The 19,091-nt window shown below is 44.5% G+C and overlaps 1 protein-coding gene across 1 annotated transcript in view; it reads left to right on the top strand.

The window, feature by feature from the left end:
* Positions 1–3,447: 3,447 nt before the first annotated feature.
* Positions 3,448–19,091, top strand: part of prmt1 (protein arginine methyltransferase 1) — a 28,434-nt gene continuing 12,790 nt past the window's right edge. The window contains exons 1-5 of the mRNA XM_063062922.1: positions 3,448–3,492; positions 10,343–10,456; positions 11,989–12,144; positions 15,201–15,264; positions 18,451–18,593. Of these exons, the coding sequence (XP_062918992.1) occupies positions 3,475–3,492; positions 10,343–10,456; positions 11,989–12,144; positions 15,201–15,264; positions 18,451–18,593 (495 nt within the window). The 5' untranslated portion in view covers positions 3,448–3,474. The remainder of the gene's footprint in view (positions 3,493–10,342; positions 10,457–11,988; positions 12,145–15,200; positions 15,265–18,450; positions 18,594–19,091) is intronic.

The following is a 19,091-nucleotide window of genomic DNA, read 5'->3' as shown; positions in this document are numbered from 1 at the left end:
ATGGAGATGAATGAAGAGTCGACGTTTTGGGCCAAGACCCTTCATCGGGACTGGAAAGGAAGAGGGGTAGACACCAGAGTAAAGAGGTGGGGGGAGGGGAAGGAGGCTGGCTGGAAGGTGATAGGTGAAGCCAGGTGGGTGGAAAAGGTCAAAGGCTGGACAAGAAGGGATCTGATTTGAGAGGAGAGTGGACCATGAGAGAAAGGGAAAAGGGGGGGGGCAGATATGAAGAGAGAAGGGGTGGTGTAAAAAAAAGTCTGGAACTTAGAGAAATCAGTGTTCAACCTATCATGAAGCTTCTCACTTCATTCCCTCCCTCACCCACCTGGTTTCACATCTCATCCTCTAGTTGTCCTGCATCCTCTTCCCTCCACCATCTTATTCTGGCATCTTCCCCCTTCCTTTTCAGTTCTGATGAAGGGTCTCAGCCCAAATTGGCATCTGTTTATCCCTCTACATAGAAGCTGCCTGACCTGCTGAGCTCCTCTGGCATTTTGTGTGTGTGCGCGCGCGCATGCGGTCTGGTATGAATACTGATTTTTTTTTTTCAATTCAAGATATTTTTTCTCTCCTCATCCAGATTCTGTCACTTCCTTCCCTTCCCCCCCCCCCCCTTTTACAATACTGAACCGTTTTGAATCAATTGGAAGAAGGAGGCATGTATTTGGGGCCAATTGATCACGCGGTGAATCAATTGGGCCTCCTACACGCAGACGGCTCTCTGTTTACCCCGCGGGCTTTCGAGTGTGCACATTTTTGCCTCAGTGAGCTCGGTTTGTCGGTCTCACACTGTAAGATGCCCAGTGTGTACCATCAGTGACATGACCCTGGGGTGGGGGCCAAGCTTCTAATCATACTCTAGTCGTTTGTCATCCTTGCTCTGTGTGCATACATGACACACCCCTCCCTCTGCCGTTATTAACCCAGTTTCACATCCCCTTCCCACCTGTTTCTGTCCGCCCGTCGTTGCGCCACGGCAACGCAGCGGTTAGCGCGACGCTATTACGGCTTGGGGCACCGGAGTTCAGAGTTCAATTCCGGTGTCTTCCGTAAGGAGTCTCTGCATGTCCTCCCCGTGATCGTGTGAGTTTCCTCCTGGTGCTCCAGTTTCCCCCCACAGTCCAAAGACGTACCAGGTGGGCTAACTGGTCATTGTGAATTGTCCTGTGATTAGGTTATGATTAAAAAATCTAGGTTGCTGCGGCAACATGGCTGGAAGGGCCTATTGCTAAATAAAATAATATTCCTATCCTTAACTGATTCCACCAATCACCTGCCAGCTCCTGTCTTGCCCCTCCCCCTCACCTCTTCCCTCAAAAACCAGGAGTTTCCAACCTGGGGTTCACAGCCCGCTCAGTTAACGGTAAGGCTCCATGGCATAAAAAAAGGTTGGGAACCCTCAGTCCCAATTCAGGGTCAACCAGCAAAACATCAACCATCTCCTACCTCCAGGGATGCTGCCTGACCTGCTGAGTTCCTCCAGCTATTTATTTTGTCCCCTTCAAACAGCAATGGAAATCTGGGCAAGGTCTGATGCAAAGTCTTACACTGTAAGCTTTTTATAATCTTGTCTGTCTATGCAAACCACGAAGCATTGAAACATTTTTCTAAAAAGATTTTGCTGGGGGGGGGAAGGGGGTTTTGTATTTATTGTTTGAAGCTTTAATAATTAATGTTTGTAAAAAAAATTTCCATAATTAAACTTGTCTTAATATAAATGAGTGATTTTGTTTTAACTGGAAAAAATATTAACTTTGTGGTTAGCGTAATGCTATTACAGCTCTGGCGATCGCTGATCGGGGTTCGTTTCTAAATGCCATCTATAAATTTACTGACCACACAACTATCGTTGGCAGAATATTAACAGTGACAGTACAGGAGGAGCATTGTAAAATTATTGGGTACCCGCCTCCGTAGTATCCAAGACATCTTCAAGGAGTGGTGCCTCAGAAAAGTGGCTTCCATCACCCAGGACATGCCCTCCTCTCACTGTTACCATCAGGAAGGAGGTACAGAAGCCTGAAGGCATGCACACTCAGCAATTCAGGAACAGCTTCTTTCCCTCTGCCATCTGCTCTCTAAATGAACATTGCACTGAACACGAGCTCACTTTCTCTTTTAAAATAGTGCAAAATCTTTTTAATATGCTTACTGCAATTGATTTACTTATTTTTCTTTATATATCTTGTATTGCATTGTGCTGCAATAACATATCATACAAAAATGTTTTATATATTATAAAACAAATCTCACAACAAATGCCAGTGATATTAAACCTGATTCTTCTTGCTGCTGCCATCAGGACAAAGGTACCATCACAACCAGGTTCAGGGACAGTTATCATCCCTCAACCATCAGGCTCCTGAACCAGAAGGGATACCTTCACTTGCCCCATCACTGACCTGTTCCCACAACCTATGGACTCACTTTCACTTCCTCTCATTTTTCTATCTTTATTGCTTATTTATTTGCAGTTATTTTGATCTTTTTGTGGCTTTGTTTCTTTGTATTTACGATGCATGCCTTCAAGAAAAGGAATCTCAGGGTGGGATATGGTGACATTATAGTAATAAATTCCCTTTAAACTAAGAATCCCTTTGATATTTGAACTGCTTAAGTTCCTCCCCTACTATCCGGTTTTCCCCCTATACTCTAGCTGAAATTAACATTGATAAAGAAATCCAGATACACTTTGTAAAGTATGCTATGATCTTTTGTATGAACCAAGACCTGGTGAGATCTCAGATTCGTCTGGCAAAGCAACCTCTGGTGTAGGTCAATGCAGTAGTGACCTAAAGCAATGACCAGAATAGGAATCAGACCCTGCAACGCAACGTATTGATGGAGCTCTGATAGTGATCTTCACAGTTATCAGACAGTCATGCATACTTAAACAATAGCCAGACATCAAGGACAATGTTTAATTCAATAAAGTAAATCAAATTGAATGTAAGATTAACCAATGCTTGCCAATTGCTCTTTATAATGAGTGCAGTGTGTGATTTTAGCCCAACATGAACGCGGGACATTAGCAAGGACGTTCGGTATTTCCCCAGCCTCTCGGTTCCACGTGCTAAAATGCTCGGCATCCCATGAAGAGACCCACGTGCGTCTGTTCAATGTTTCCTGCTGGACCCTCTTAGCCAATTGCCTTCCGCTCAGGACCAACTCCCCGCCTCATTTTTCTTGATGGACAGAGAAACTGCCCAATCACTCTCCCTACCTAGAGGACCGTCCCTCGCCGTTTGATCAAGCAAAGGACGGAGCACTTTCGTTGGATTGACGTGCTGATGAACCAATCCTGGCTTAAAGTCTAGAGCCGATCGCGTGACGCCACCTAGAGTGACTTACTCACTGGCCAGTGATTCCCGAGCAAACGTGATGGAAAGCCAATAGAAAAATGAGAGAGGTGGGGCCACGCTTTTCATTTTCTTATAAAAGGCCGGACGAACATGACGGCATTTCTTTCTCAAGATGGCCGAATGCATGGAGGTAGGTGTTGAGGGGGGGCATTGGGTACGGGAACAGCGAAGGGAATGGCGCTGCTGCTTTTTCGCCGATTGGAAAGTAGGGCAGCTTTAGCCGGAACGCGGGAGCGACAGGGCGGGGAGGCGGGGGCCTGGTGGTGGGAGGGGCGGCGGCAACTCAGTGGATCGTTCGAGGCGGGACAGCGCGGCGGCAAAATGGTGGCGGCGGCGTGTGGCCGGACACCTGGTTACCGCTCCTGGGGGACGGGGAGAGGGGATTGAAGGGACTGGATGAATCATTCTTGCTGGTTGGGTGCAGATGGGAGACCGCACCCACCCATCTGAGAGGTCTTGGTGATTGTTGAGGGGGGGGGATACAAAAGGCCCAAAGGAGAGTGAGTCGCCGCCAACCCCTCCAGCGCCTGTCTATCATCACGTTTTACCCCAAGGGTTATTTACCCCACATTTTCCGCCCTCTCTTAAGTGATTCCTCATATCATCGGTTCGGCCAACTATTGCTTTTCTCCCTGCACCCCTTTGCTCTTACTCTCCCCTACTTCCCACCCCTCCCACTCCCTGGGCCCCCCCCTCCATCTTCCCACCCCTCCCACTCCCTGGGCCCCCCCCTCCATCTTCCCACCCCTCCCACTCCCTGGGCCCCCCCCTCCATCTTCCCACCCCTCCCACTCCCTGGGCCCCCCCCCTCCATCTTCCCACCCCTCTTACATCCTCTCACCCCTCCCACTCTCTGGGCCCCCCTCTTACATCCTCTCACCCCAGCCCATCCCATCCCATCCCTCTGTCTCCTCCCTCAGGCCCACTCCTTCCACACTCTGGTCTCATGCTTGCTTAACCTACCAAAACCACCATTCATTGTTACCCCCTTCGTTCTGGCCCACTCCTCCCCCTCCCCCACCAATTTGTTCCCTTGTTCCCTCCTTCCCTCTGCCCCCACCCCCCTCAGTTTCCTCCCTCCCACCTTCCCCTACCTCCTCACTTTCCCACTCTTGCCTCTATTTCTGTTCAGTCATTGTCACCCACCTTCCCCTTACACTGAGCTCCCATGTTCTCCTGCCCCCAAGGTGCCAGCTGCCCATCTCACACTCCTGCTCCCTAATTTGCTCATCCTGCCCTTTTCTGAATTCCTCTCCCCCCACCACTGTCTTTCTACATGTAAAGCCCCTGTTCATCTCATCAGCCCTCTCTTCTTCCTCCCCCCCATACCCCATACACAGCCTACACACACAAATGCTCCATTCCTTTGCATCACAGTGCTACATCTGTTCAGTTTAATCTTCTAAATTGTGAGCACAGTTAGCCAAGTATCATTCCAGTTAATACTCCATTCCCTCAATCCTAGTCTGATTTTTTTAAGGTGCAAATGCCTGGGAACATGATTAGATTGTTATCTAAATCAGCACATCTTCCTATAGTGGCATTGTTGTCATTATCCCCTTGTGCTTGCTTCTCTATACTCATTCCTTTTGACTATTTCAGTACCTGTTAATAATGCTTCTGTTCTATGTGGCTCTCAAGTCTCTTTGTTCCTCCTATTTATAGCTCTTCATCATTTAGAAATTATTTCTCAGGTGACCTCATCTTTGCCAGCATTGAAATACACTCAGTGGCCACTTTATTGGGTACAGGAGTGGAATTTGGTGTGGGCTTCTGCTGCTGTAGCCCATCCACTTGAAGGTTCAATGTGTTGTGTCAGTACCCTGCTGTTTATTTGAGTTACTGTCACCTTCCTGTCAGCTTCAACTAGGCTGGCCATTCTCCCCTGACAAAACTGCCATTCAATGGTTGTTTTTTTTTCCCCCACACCTTTCTTTGTAAACCCTAGACTCAGATTTACATGTTGTACGATCAAAGATGCTCTTCTGCACACAACTGTTGTAACGTGTGGTTATTTGAGTTACTATCGCCTTCCTTTCAGCTTGAACCAGTCTGTTGACTGGTTCTGACCTCTTATTAACGAAGTGTTTTTGCCCTCAGAACTGCTGCTCACTTGATGTGTTTTATTTTTGTTTTTGGACATTAGTTGTTTGTCCACCCTATTGGTACAGTCTTTCATCGATTCTGTTATAGTTCTTGAATTTACTAAGTATGCCTGCGAGAAAACAAATCTCAAGGTTGTATAATGTGTCATTTTTTAGCCAGAGGGTGGTGAATCTATGGAATTTGTTGCCACGGGCGGCAGTGGAGGCCAAGTCATTGGGTGTGTTTAAGGCAGAGATTGATGGGTATCTGGGTAGCCAGGGCATCAAAGATTATGGTGAGAAGGCGGGGGAGTGGGACTAAATGGGAGGATGGATCAGCTCATGATAAAATGGCGAATGGCCAACTTCTGCTCATTTGTCTTATGGTCATCAAGACCCTGCTGCCCCCCTCACTGGACCCCCTGTAGTTTGCGTACTGTCCCAACCGTTCAACAGATGACACCATTGCCATCGCCCTCCACCTGGCCCTAACCCACCTGGACAAAAAAGACTCATACGTTCGAATGCTGTTCGTAGATTTCAGTTCAGCATTCACCACAATCATTCCTCAGAAACTGATTGGAAAGCTGAGCCTACAGGGCCGGAACACCTTCCTCTGCAACTGGATCCTAGACTTCCTGACTGGGAGATCCCAGTCAGTCCGGATTGGAAGCAGCATCTCCAACACCGTCACACTGAGCACGGGGCCCCCCCAGGGCTGTGTGCTCAGTCCACTGCTGTTCACTCTGCTAGACCCACGACTGTGCTGCAACACACAGCTCGAACCACATCATCAAGTTCGCCGATGACACGACCCTGGTGGGTCTCATCAGCAAGAACGATGAGTCAGCATACAGAGAGGAGGTGCAGCGGCTAACGGACTGGTGCAGAGCCAACAACCTGTCTGAATGTGAACAAAACAAAAGAGATGGTTGTTGACCTCAGGAGGACACGGAATGGCCACTCTCTGCTGAACATCGACGACTCCTCCGTAGAGATCGTTAAGATCACCAAATTTCTTGGTGTTTACCTGGCGGAGAATCTCACCTGGTCCCTCAACACCAGCTCCATAGCAAAGAAAGCCCAGCAGCGTCTCTACTTTCGCAAAGGCTAAGAAAAGTTCATTTCCCACCCCCCATCGTCACCACATTCTACAGAGGTTGTATTGAGAGCATCCTGAGCAGCTGCATCACTGCCTGGTTTAGAAATTGCACCATCTTGGATCACAAGACCCTGCAGCAGATAGTGAGGTCAGCTGAGAAGATCATCGGGGTCTCTCTTCCTGCCATTAGAGACATACACCACATGCTGCATCTGTAAAGCAAACAGCATTATGAAGGACCCCATGCACCCCTCATACAAACTCTTCTCCCTCCTGCCATCTGGTAAAAGGCACCAAAGCATTTGGGCTCTCATGACCAGACTATGTAACAGTTTCATCCCCCAAGCCAACAGACTGCTCAATACCCAGAGCCTGGACTGACACCAACCTACTGCCCTCTACTGTGCCTATTGTCTTAATTGTTTATTGTAATGCCTGCACTGTTTTACGTAGTTCGGTGTAGTTTTTGTATTGTTTCATGTAGCACCATGGTCCTGAAAAACGTTGTCTAGTTTTTACTGTACTATACCAGCAGTTATGGTCGAAATGACAATGAACAGTGATGACTTAAATTTATTTGAACTATGCTAACTCAGGAATTACTTTACAAACATCTCCCTCTATTTCTGTTCCCTAATGATTTAACATTTCATTTTTGGTTCATCCCTATAAAGCATAGAGGGATGTCAACAATAGCAAGACATCACAAATTCAAGCTGTTAGAATTCAAATCTGATATACCAATGTTCAAATATTTAACATCCAAAAGCACAATAAAATTGAAAATGCCTCAAATCCATCCCAGTTTTTAATTGCATTAGAGAAAAGTGCGGCCAGGAATAATATGAGGCCCTTAGCCATGTTATTGAAGTTAAAAGCAAATAAAATGCAAAATTACGTTAAATTGTGTGTGGCAGCCTTTGCAAAAGAGGAAATAATGGCACACTGTGTACATCATTGGGTAATTCTGGAGTTGGGAAAGGCTCGGCAAACTGAATATAGTAGAGGTCGACCTTTACTAATCCAACTACCTGTAATCCGGTTCCTTTGATAATCCGGCACTGATTATGCTCAATGTGATCCTTCTGGAATTCGGCATTTTCACTAATTCGGCACTCCTCAGGTCCCAATGGTGCCAGATTAGTGAAGGTCAACCTGTACTAATAAAGGTAACAGTACTAAAGAGTCGGGTGCCCAGTACTATATTTTACTTGTTTTAAGTAGCACATACCCTTGCTATAATATTTGGCATGATGATGATGGAAACAGGCCCTTTGGCCCATATAGTTCATGCTGAAGCATTTAGACTGCCTATTCCCGTCCATGAGCCGGCTGATGGTGCAATAACATTAACGCCGGACTCTAGAGCGAAGGTTCCCGAGCTCGAATCCGGTCCAGCCGCTCCCGGGCACACTTTTCATCCGTGCCGGGTTCAGTGTCGAGCTTGCAACAGAGCCTTGTTTAAAAAAAACTGTGAGAAGGACATGGGAGACCACTCAGAGAATCTTTCCTCCAAGACAACCACTTAAAAAAGTGGTCACCGAGGCTCTGGCAGAGTATGGCACACGCAAAAAAAATGCCCACCCATAGCCCTCCATACAGGTACCATCCATGTACCTGTCCTACTCCTCGTGACTTCCTTGTAAATTTTCTCTGTACTCTTTCAACCTTATTTACATGTTTTCTGTAGGTAGGTGACCAGAACTGCACACTTTACTCCAAATTAGGCTTCACCAACGTCATACAACTTCAACATTGTCAATTCTCTCGATTGGTGCTGCTCCTTTGAACTGAAATACTCTGCGCTTCAGCCAAAGGTTTAAGAGAAATGGGAAAAATTGAAGCACTTCAGGCTATTTAGCCCAAATTTCCTGTGGGTTATACTTACTAATTAGAAGACACGGGCATCGAAGCAGTTTTAAAACTTCTTAAGGGATCGGCAGGTTGCATGGATTTGTAAAGGGCAGGTCACTGCACAAAGTTTTCAAGGGAATTTGCAAAGGACACCATGTATACACATCTGAACCAAGGTGTTCAGAGTATTGATCTGGCTATAAAATTCATTAGCAACAGAATAGCACTGTTGCTGATTGATATGCTCAAAGTATTGAGTACATGAAGTTCTCAAAATGGCTTGATTGACAGATGACATCCTGCAAAAATCCATATTTGACTTGAAATATTTATAACAAAGTGAATTTGCTGATAGGAAAGTGGGGCGGTGGGTTGTGCTGCCACCTCACAGCTCCAAAAACCTGAAGCTTCCATTGTGACCTCCAGTACTGCCTTGCACTTTCATGTGACCTAGAACGGGATAGTAGTCTTCAGCCCACAGTTGTGCCGACCTTTTAACCTTAACCAAAGTGGCGTTTTTCTTTCATCCATATGCCTATTTAAGTGACTTTGTCTGCCTCTACCTTCACCTCAGGCAGTGCATTCCTCGCACTTACCACTCTTGTTTTTTTAAAAAAATGTCTACGTGACATCCAACTGTGTGGGTTTCCCCTCCCACAGCTCAAGATTTGAGCCAATTTCTACTGTAAATTTCCCCAATTTTGTAGGTGAGTGGCAAAATCTGAGAGAAATTTCAAGATTCAAGTTTATTACATGTACATGGAAATTTATAGTAAAGTAAGTTGTTTGCGTTGACAACCAACACTTCGGGGGGGGGGATGGTGTAGACCGCAAGTGTGGCCAGCACATTCTGGTGTCAACGTAGCATACCCACAGTAGTTGGCAAACACGATAACAGCAAAGTGACAAAAACTGCAAAACAAGCAACAAAAGTAGTTGATGGGGGTGGAAGGAGAATAAAGTGAGATTAGTATAAATCAGTGCATGACAGCCAGTGAAACCTAGATGGTCCAAAGGTCTTGTATCTTGCTGTAAGAAAGCAGTAGAGTAGGTGAAAACATTCGAGCCTCTGATTGATGGGCAGATAAAGCAGCCAATCATATACTGAGTGACCACTTTATTAGCTACACCTGCTTATTGCATCAGCCAACCATGTGGCATAAAAGCATGCAGACATGGTGGAGAGGTTCAGTTGTGAAGACAAAACATTAGATGGGAAGAAATGTAATCTAGGTGCCAGATAGGGTGGTTTGCTTATCTTAGAAGCTGCTGATCTGGGATTTTCTCATAGAACAGTCTCTAGCGTTTGCAGAGAATGGTGCAAAAATCTAGTGATTGATAGTTCTATGGGCAAAAATACCTTATTAATGGGAGAGGTCAGAGGAGATTGGCCAGGCTGGTTAGGGTAACAGTAACTCAAATAACCACATGTTACATCAGTGGTCTGTAGAAGAGCATCTCTGAACACACAACGTGAAGAGTCTAGAAGTGGATGGGCTACAGCAGCAGCAGATGTGGGTTCCACTCCTATGTGTAATAAAGTGGCCTCTGAATGTGTATGCAGCCTAAGTATTCCTTGCTCTACACTTCTCAACTGTACATCTTTTTTCTGCCACTGCTCTTGCCAACCAACCCCAAACGTCTTTCAAAAACGAGGGAAGACTGTGATAACTCTTGGGTTACATGTTTGGCTGTTGAAATGCCAACTTTTGAGGTTGGAGTAATTTTGGCTTATTAAGCCAGAATGATGAAAACACAAATTGGGGTGTAAATGCCAGAGGTATGGGGGTACTGGATTTACAACTGACGAAAATTTTAAAGTCAAGCCAGTGTTCTTTTCTGCAGTAGTTTTAGAATGTGAGCTTTTCTCACAGCAAACTCAGGATTACGGTCAATAATTTCTTAGCCTGAACTTGTATTTGCACCTAATTTGACTTCAGGTGAGCTCACTCTCTGGTGCTCCAGATGGCAGTGCGCCGGCCAAGGCCGAGGCTGAGGACATGACATCCAAGGATTATTACTTTGACTCCTATGCGCACTTTGGAATACATGAGGTGAGTAGTGAGTGTTCAGCCAAGGCCCTTTCTGCGTTTTTAGCTGAGTGAAAAAGATCCCGTAGGAGTTGTATTATATATAGCCAATATTTTTTCCTTAATGACCCGTTGGCGTTTTTAGGCTTTCTTTTTATGGGACGAACAAGAGCTTGTGTTGTGCATGCTGGCTCTCATTTCTTACATTATATCAGTTTGGGAAAAGTACATTGATCTTACAGCATTTCAGGATATTGTAATAATGTGACAGTCATGTGTGGTTCTGAAGGAACTCTGTTTCTAGTATTGATGTTTACTAGAACACTTCATTTTTTTTTTTATATAGCCTATCACTTAATATGACCATAACTTGGGATGGCAAACTAGGAGGTTTTGGTTCCTAGCTCTTCATTTCATGTGATGAGATCATGGCCAAATATCAATAGCCGGATATCACACTTTGTAGCAAGAGGATTTGAATGCAAGCATACAAGTGCCTTCCTCCAAGTTGTAGGGTTTGGAGGCTTGTGTTCCTTAGTGGCCCAGAGAGCTATGTTGGCTGAAGTCGGGGCTTTATGGTTTGGTTCTTGGTAGGGTCACCCATAGCAAGCAGGTCAAAGAGTAAATTCCAGACTAAGTGGACCACCGATCCTTCAGGTTCAGAGGTTCAGCTCAGGACTGACAACTCTTGGCTGGTAAAATAAAATATGGAAACAGAAATGAAGAATCCTCTATCTGTGTGTGACAGTAAGGACAGACAGAGATGGAGAACCTTCACAGCTGCCCTAAATGCCAGCGGTGTAATGGGCAGTAAGAATAGAAATATCTTGCTCTGTAAGGCCTTGGTGACATTCCGTCTGAAATATTGTACGCAGGTCTGGTCGCCTGACCCAGTGATACAGTTGTGATCAAGGGAGTGCAGCCAAAGGTCACCAGAATTCCAGCAGTGTGGTCTTGTTTGTTGAATAAAGAAAAACAGATTGCTCTAGACTCCAGAGCAGCAGTTCCCAACCTTATTTATGCCATGGACTCCTACCATTAACTGAAGGGTCTATGGTCCCTAGTTTGGGAACCCCTGATCTAGAGTTTAAGAGAATATGGTGATGTTAATGAACTGTTCAATATTCTAATAGGGCTTGATGGGAGAGGTGAGGATTATGTTTCACCTGAAGCGATGGTCATGGTTTTGGAATAAGGTTTGGCCCCTTGGGACAGAGATGAGAAGAAATTTCTTCACTTGATGGGTGGTGTGTCTTTGGAATGAGCTCCCCAGGAAGGCTGTGGAGGCAGGTACTGACAAGATTTATATTATTGGGTATCCAGGATTATGGGATGCAGGGAAGTAGGTCTGTGGTAAAAGACCATCTATGGTCTTAATTGTGCAGCCATCATGAGGGATTGAATGGCCTGATCTTATGTTTCTGTTGTGCAATAGAGAGTATATTTGGAGTCTGCCTTATTCGTGTCAACGCTTGAGGCTGGCGACAGTTGAGGGCCCAACTGTGCCCTTAGCTCTGAGCGCCCTTTGTGACTTTTTCCCATTGGTTTTCTTACAGGAAATGCTGAAGGATGAGGTTCGCACTTTGACCTACAGAAACTCCATGTATCACAACAAACACCTCTTCAAGGACAAGATAGTCCTGGATGTGGGAAGTGGTACAGGCATCCTTTGTATGTTTGCAGCAAAGGCTGGTGCTAAGAAGGTTATTGGGGTAAGGACCTATCTTGAGCTAGTCTCCTTTGAAGGCAGCCCTGTCTTTTACATGTGATATTAAGCCAAGGGTCTATACAGAGCATCGCCAAAGATACAATCCCCTGGCTTCAAGAGCTGTATCTAAATCGCTAAGGGGTAACTCCACTTTTCCCAAAGCTCTGAACGTCCCCAATCAGAGCCTCATCACCGGTTGCAGTTTAGAGCCATACCCAGGACTGAATATGAGACTGGAATAATACCAGAAGAGATGAAAAAATCAGTATTTATCACTCTTCCTGAGAAACCTGGAGCAATAGAATGTGAATTACATAGGACCATAAGTTTAATGAGTCATATCACCAAGATACTTCTAAGAATTTTGATGACAAGAGCTAAAAGTAAGATACAAGCTGAAACAGGTAAAAAAACAATGTGATTTTGTGAAAGACAAAGGTACAAGTAACACAATATTGATGTTAAGAATACTATCAGAACGAGCTATTCGGGTGCAAAAAGATTGTTTGTTTTATCGACTACACAAAAGCATTTGATAAAGTGAAGCACAATAAGTTATTTGAAATAGTACAGGAAACTCTGGATCTAGATTCGAAAGACCTCCGCCACTCCGAGAAGTGAGTCAGTTTACGAAAATCAAGAGGCATTAGACAAGGGTGTGTTTTCTCCCCTGATTTATTTAATGTGTACAGTGAAACAACATGACAAAAAATAAGAGACATCTTGGGAATCAAAGTTGGTGAAAACATCAATAATTTCAGATATGCAGTGACACTGTGTTAATTGCAAGTACGGAGGAAGAACTACAAAACTTAATTGATATAGTTGTTGAAGAAAGTGCAAAAATGGGTCTGTCAATTGCAAAAAGGCAATGTGTGGTGATATCCAAAAAGAAGGAGAATCCTATCCGCAGGCTGAGAATAAACGGGGAAGACATAAAACAAGTACAGAACTTTTGCTACTTAGGAAGCTGGGTGACATCAGATGGCAGGTGCGACATGGACATCAAAAGAAGAGTCGGGATGGCAAAAGACACCTTTACGAGAATGATGAGTATACTGACCAACACTAGGCTAGACATGACAACACGTCTCAGAGTACTGAAATGTTATGTTTATCCAGTTATGTTATAAATGTTAGGACAATATCTAATAACAGGAGGAAACAAATTGAAGCAGCAGAGATGTGATTTTTGAGGAGGATACAAAAAATATCATGGATGAAATGAATATCTAACAAGGATGTCATGAACAGAGCAAACGCAAAAAGAGATAATGTATGAGATCATGAAAAGGCAACATAACTTCATTGGACGTGTGAGTAGGAAAGAGGAGTTAGAATGCACGGTAATTATGGGAAAGATTGAAGGGAAGAAAGCAAGAGGAAGACAACGACAAATAATGATGGAGACAGCAGCCAGAGAACTGGAAATGAATACCAATGAATTGATCCACTTGACCTGAAACAGAAGTGTGTGGGCCATGGCAGTCAAAGCGCAAACTGGGCACGGCACCTGATGGTGATGATCTAAATCACTTTGTGTTATTTTAAACAAACGATAGATAGAGTAACTTTATTTCTTGTTGAACTATGTTACTCTGAAATCGGGGGTGGCTGTGTGCCAACCATGCTACATGAGCCCTGGTAGCACAAGGATATGTGGCTTGTTTTACTTGGCAATTCATAACCAGCAGGCAGCGTATCCAGGGCTTGTGGGTGGGGGGAGGAGGAGAAATCACCTGCTTGGCACGCTGCTTAAAACTGCAAAACAGGAATTGAACTCTTGTTGTTTCCATGTTTTGGGTAGTTTACTCTCTTTTCCAATGTTCTTTGTTTAGAAACATAGAAACATAGAAAATAGATGCAGGAGTAGGCCATTCGGCCCTTCGAGCCTGCACCGCCATTTATTATGATCATGGCTGATCATCCAACTCAGAACCCAGCCTTCCCTCCATACCCCGTGACCCCTGTAGCCACAAGGGCCATATCTAACTTCCTTTTAAACATAGCTAATGAACTGGCCTCAACAGTTTGCTGTGGCAGAGAATTCCACAGATTCACCACTCTCTGTGTGAAGAAGTTTTTCCTAACCTCGGTCCTAAAAGGCTTCCCCTCTATCCTCAAACTGTGACCCCTCGTTCTAGACCTCCCCAACATCGGGAACAATCTTCCCGCATCTAGCCTGTCCAATCCCTTTAGGATCTTATACGTTTCAATCAGATCCCCCCTCAATCTTCTAAATTCCAACGAGTACAAGCCCAGTTCATCCAGTCTTTCTTCATATGAAAGACCTGCCATCCCAGGAATCAATCTGGTGAACCTTCTTTGTACTCCCTCTATGGCAAGGATGTCTTTCCTCAGATTAGGGGACCAAAACTGCACACAATACTCCAGGTGTGGTCTCACCAAGGCCTTGTACAACTGCAGTAGTACCTCCCTGCTCCTGTACTCGAATCCTCTCGCTATAAATGCCAGCATACCGTTCGCCTTTTTCACCGCCTGCTGTACCTGCATGCCCACTTTCAATGACTGGTGTATAATGACACCCAGGTCTCGTTGCACCTCCCCTTTTCCTAATCGGCCACCATTCAGATAATAATCTGTTTTCCTATTTTTGCCGCCAAAGTGGATAACTTCACATTTATCCACATTAATTAGTCTTTGGAATGCTTGATCATGAACGACCCATCAATGTTCAACTTTGCCCAGTTTTACATGGATTCCTTGTACTGGAGCAAAGGCCACCGACCAGAGTCCTCTGTCCTGAACCAGTTTTTCAAATTTTCCCAGGTGTAGACCGTTCTGGCGTATCCAGGGACGAGGTCTTCGGAGCTCCTGTTAGCAATTCTGTAGCACTGGTGTTGCTAGCCCCATGTCCAGCCCTCCTTTTGCAACCGAGCTTGGGACTTCTCATGTGGAGTTGTGGACACCTTGTCCTTCTGAATAATTATGTTCATGCTGAAGAATGGGTGTTGTAGTTGCATTTTTGATTTATTGCTTTAATGTCTTTTTCATAAGACTTTCATTTAGCTTGTTAAAAATATCTTTTTTTAATGACAGATTGAATGCTCCAATATCTCAGAATACGCTGAGAAGATCATCAAAGCGAACAACCTGAATCATGGTAAGAATCCACAGTTCCCGAGGTAATGGGGTGACTTGTGGAACTCTTGACTTCAAGCAAGTACTCCCATACATGTTTAAAAGATTTTTCAGTGTTTTGTAGTCATTGACTGAACGCAGTATATATTCCATTATTTTATTTAGAGATCTGTAGTAGGGAACAGGTCCTGTGGCCCACCGAGCTGCAGTGGCCAGCAACCTACTGATTTACTCCCTAGTCTAGTCACAGGACAATTTACAATGACCAAATCACCTACGTCTTTGGACTGTGGTAGGGACTGGAGCACGCACATGGGAAAATTGCACAAGCTTTCTTAGAGGATGCAGGAATTGAACTCTGAGCTCCATCACCTGAGCTATCATTGTTCCTTTTCGCGCATCGGGTGGCATTTTTTTTTCCTTACCGTTTGTATGGGGCCAAGTTGCTAGGTCAATGCTCAACCCAGCATGGATGGAAAGCGTGCAGGGAGCCGGCCAGATTCGAACCCAGGACCATTGACTTGGAAGACCAGTGTTGATACCGCTACGCCACAGGCTAGCTTCAGAGCTGTAATGGCGTTTTGCTAACCATTATGCTGCTGTGGTGCAGTGCCCTGGTTTAATGATGGGTAGTGTTTGGAGTAAATATTTGATGAAAAGAGTGTAACCTTTGTATAGAGTGAATAGCTATGACCATAAAATATAGGAGCAGAATTAGGCCATTTGGCCCGTCGAGTCTGCCTCACCATTTCATTATGGCTGATCCAATTTTCCTCTCAGTCCCCATATCTTACCTTCTCCCTGTATCCCTTCATGCCCTGACCAATCAAGAATCTGTCAACACCTCTGCCTGCCTTAAGAATACATATAGACTTGGCCTTCATAGCTGTCTGTAGCAAAAAATTCCTCAAGATTCACTACTCTGATTAAAGAAATTCCTCTTCATTTCTGTTCTGAAAGGACACCCCTCTTTTCTGAGACTGCGTCCTCTGGTCTTAGACTCTGCCACCATAGGAAACATCCTCTCCATATCCATTCTATCAAGGCCTTTTAACATTTGATAGAGTTCAATAAGGTTACCGCTCATTCTTCTGAATACAGGCGCAGACCAACAGATGCTCTGCATATGACAAGCCATTTAATCCCAGAAACATTTTCATGAACCTCCTTTGAACTCTCTCCCAGTTTCAGCATATCCTTTCTTGAATAAAGTACCCAAAGCTACCTGCCCCCCACCATCTTCATATGGTCTGCAATCTGCAGCAAAGCCATCCATTCCAAAATTTAAATCATTGACATACAATGTAAAAAGAATCAGTCCCAACACAAACCCCTGTGGAACACCACTAGTCACAGGCAGCCAGTCAGAAAAGGCTCCTTTTATTCCCACTCTTTGCCTCCTGCCAATCAGCCACTGCTTTATCCATGCTAGAATCTTTCCTGTAATACCTTGGGCTCATAGCTTGTTAAGCAGCCTCATGTGTGGCATCTTGACAAAGGCCTGAAATCCAAGTACACAATATCAACTGATTCTCCTCTGTCTATCCCTATCTTGCATGTTACTTCAAATAATTCCAATAGGTTTATCAGACAAGATTTTCCCTCGAGTAAACCATGCTGACTACAGCCTATCTTATCATGTGCCTTTAAATATCCTGAACCCCCATCTTTAATAATTGACTCCAACATCTTCCCAACCACAGGTCAGACTAACTTTCCTATAGTTTCCTTTCTTCTGCCTCGCTCCCTTCTTGGAGTAGAGTGATGTTTGCAATTTTCCAGTCTTCCAGAATCTAGTGATTCTGAAAGATCATTACTAATACCTCCACAAACTCTTCAGCCACCTCATTCAGAACTCCTGGGTGTACACCATCTGGTCCAGGTGACTCATCTACCTTTGGACCGATGGGTGGCTATCGAATGGCTGGCATATAGGTGGTTCTGTGGAATGGAACCCTTGTGTAACTTGGGGACTGCCTGTGTTCTGGTGCCTTATGTTTTGTGTGCATCGTAAAGCTTTTACAGACAAAATAAATCCTTTATTTATTCCTGAAATGCCAGTTGATAGGGCAGCAGCTTGGTATCTGGCCAAGAACTTGTGTATTAATTGTGGCTGTGGGTTTATGGCTGGGACGGTCTGTTCTCAAATGCTATGGAGGGGGGCACCTTTTAATTGATTAAGGCAGACCAGTTTTTCCTTCCCAATGCCACTAAGCTGAGCAGACATCACAACAAATTACTTTTGGTATGCTGCTTGGTTTTGCAAATGCTTTATTAAGTACAAGGGCAATGCACCACACAGGTTGGGGGTGGGGTGGATTATGAGAGTTAAGCAAAATATGTAAATTTTGCGTTTTTGAAAGGCAGGATCAAGTGCCAGTTACCTTTGGATGATGATATACCAAGTGACAAGCTAATGGAATGGTGGGGGGTGGGGGGGGGGCATGTGCTTGAAATCAAGGTTGACTCTTGTTGCTCAGACTGTCTGGGTGATGCATACCGAGACAGTGGAGGTTAGAAGCTGCTTCCTTGGCTTTGTGGATCTCTTGAAGGGTCTGCTTTGGGGTATTGCCTCCAGCAGATTCTCAAGATCTTGTTGTAAAAAATTACTATCCTGATATATGTGGTCATTGAGATTGTGAAATTGACTATAATTTTGAACCCTTGGCATATCGGTGTCCTGTGACAATGATTTAATAAAGTTCTATGAGCAGCATTTTCAGTACAGCTTCTTATACCGTAGAAGTAAAACTTGTGTCTAAAGTTACATCATCTTCCCCAAATAAAAGCAGGTTACTTTCTCAAATGGGACACCAAATAAATTTGGTTGCCTAATAGTAGAACCCTACAATCCTAAACTAGATTGGAGCTTGCTTTTTGCTCTTTACTCTTAATTCAGGGGTTCCTGACATGGGGTCCATGGACCCCTCAGTTAATGGCAGATGTCCATGGCAAAAAAAAGTTGGGAGCTGCTCCTCTGATTGTAGATTTCTCTCAGTAACGATACAAGTCCAGATGGCAAGTGCATTTTTGGGTGATTTCCATCCTGTGATTGGGTCAGTTATGGGGTAAAATCAGCAAACAATGCCTACAAGGTTAGGTTCACCTCTTTTTCACCCCATGATCAGACTGATAGACTAGAGTTAATATAATTTGGCAGTAGTGGCGAGATTTTGCATTTTTGAAATATATTACTTCTGTCTTTCAGTTATCACCATAATCAAGGGCAAGGTGGAGGAAGTAGACTTGCCTGTGGAGAAGGTGGACATTATCATCAGTGAGTGGATGGGCTACTGTCTCTTCTATGAGTCGATGCTGAACACAGTTATCTACGCTCGCGACAAGTGGTTGGTATGTATCGAGACAGAAAACAGAGTAATGTGTGGATTCTAGTAGCTACTTGGAAGCAGCAGTCAAGTGTTAATCTCATCTAGATTTTGCCCCATTTCCCTCATCCCCTGTTTCAGAAATAATGTTAAGCACAAGATGCTGGAAATCCAGAGCAATGCACACAATGATGAAGGAACTCCGCAGTTGAATATGCAGTTAATGCTGCCAGGTTCCTCCATTTTGTAGTTTTTGCTCAGAAACAATGATTCTGCTTTGATCCAAGGCAGGAAGAAGCTTCTTGAACCTCCAAGTCTATGACGATTCACTGAAATAGTTTAGTAGCTCCACTCCCCTACTTCCCCTGTGTTCCTACAACTTTATTTTCTCAGGTATTGTTCTGACTGCCTTGCATTGTGAAAGCATTGATTGGATCTTCCTCTGCCACTCCTGCCTCTCAACACAAGACCTTCACTCTTAGTATGTGTTACTCTGGATTTCCATTATCGGTATTTGTCTTCA

Source organism: Mobula hypostoma, chromosome 11, assembly GCF_963921235.1.
Source record: "Mobula hypostoma chromosome 11, sMobHyp1.1, whole genome shotgun sequence".
NCBI lineage: Eukaryota > Metazoa > Chordata > Chondrichthyes > Myliobatiformes > Myliobatidae > Mobula > Mobula hypostoma.
Note: the sequence above shows the minus strand (reverse complement) of the source record. Positions and strands in the feature narration are given on the sequence as shown.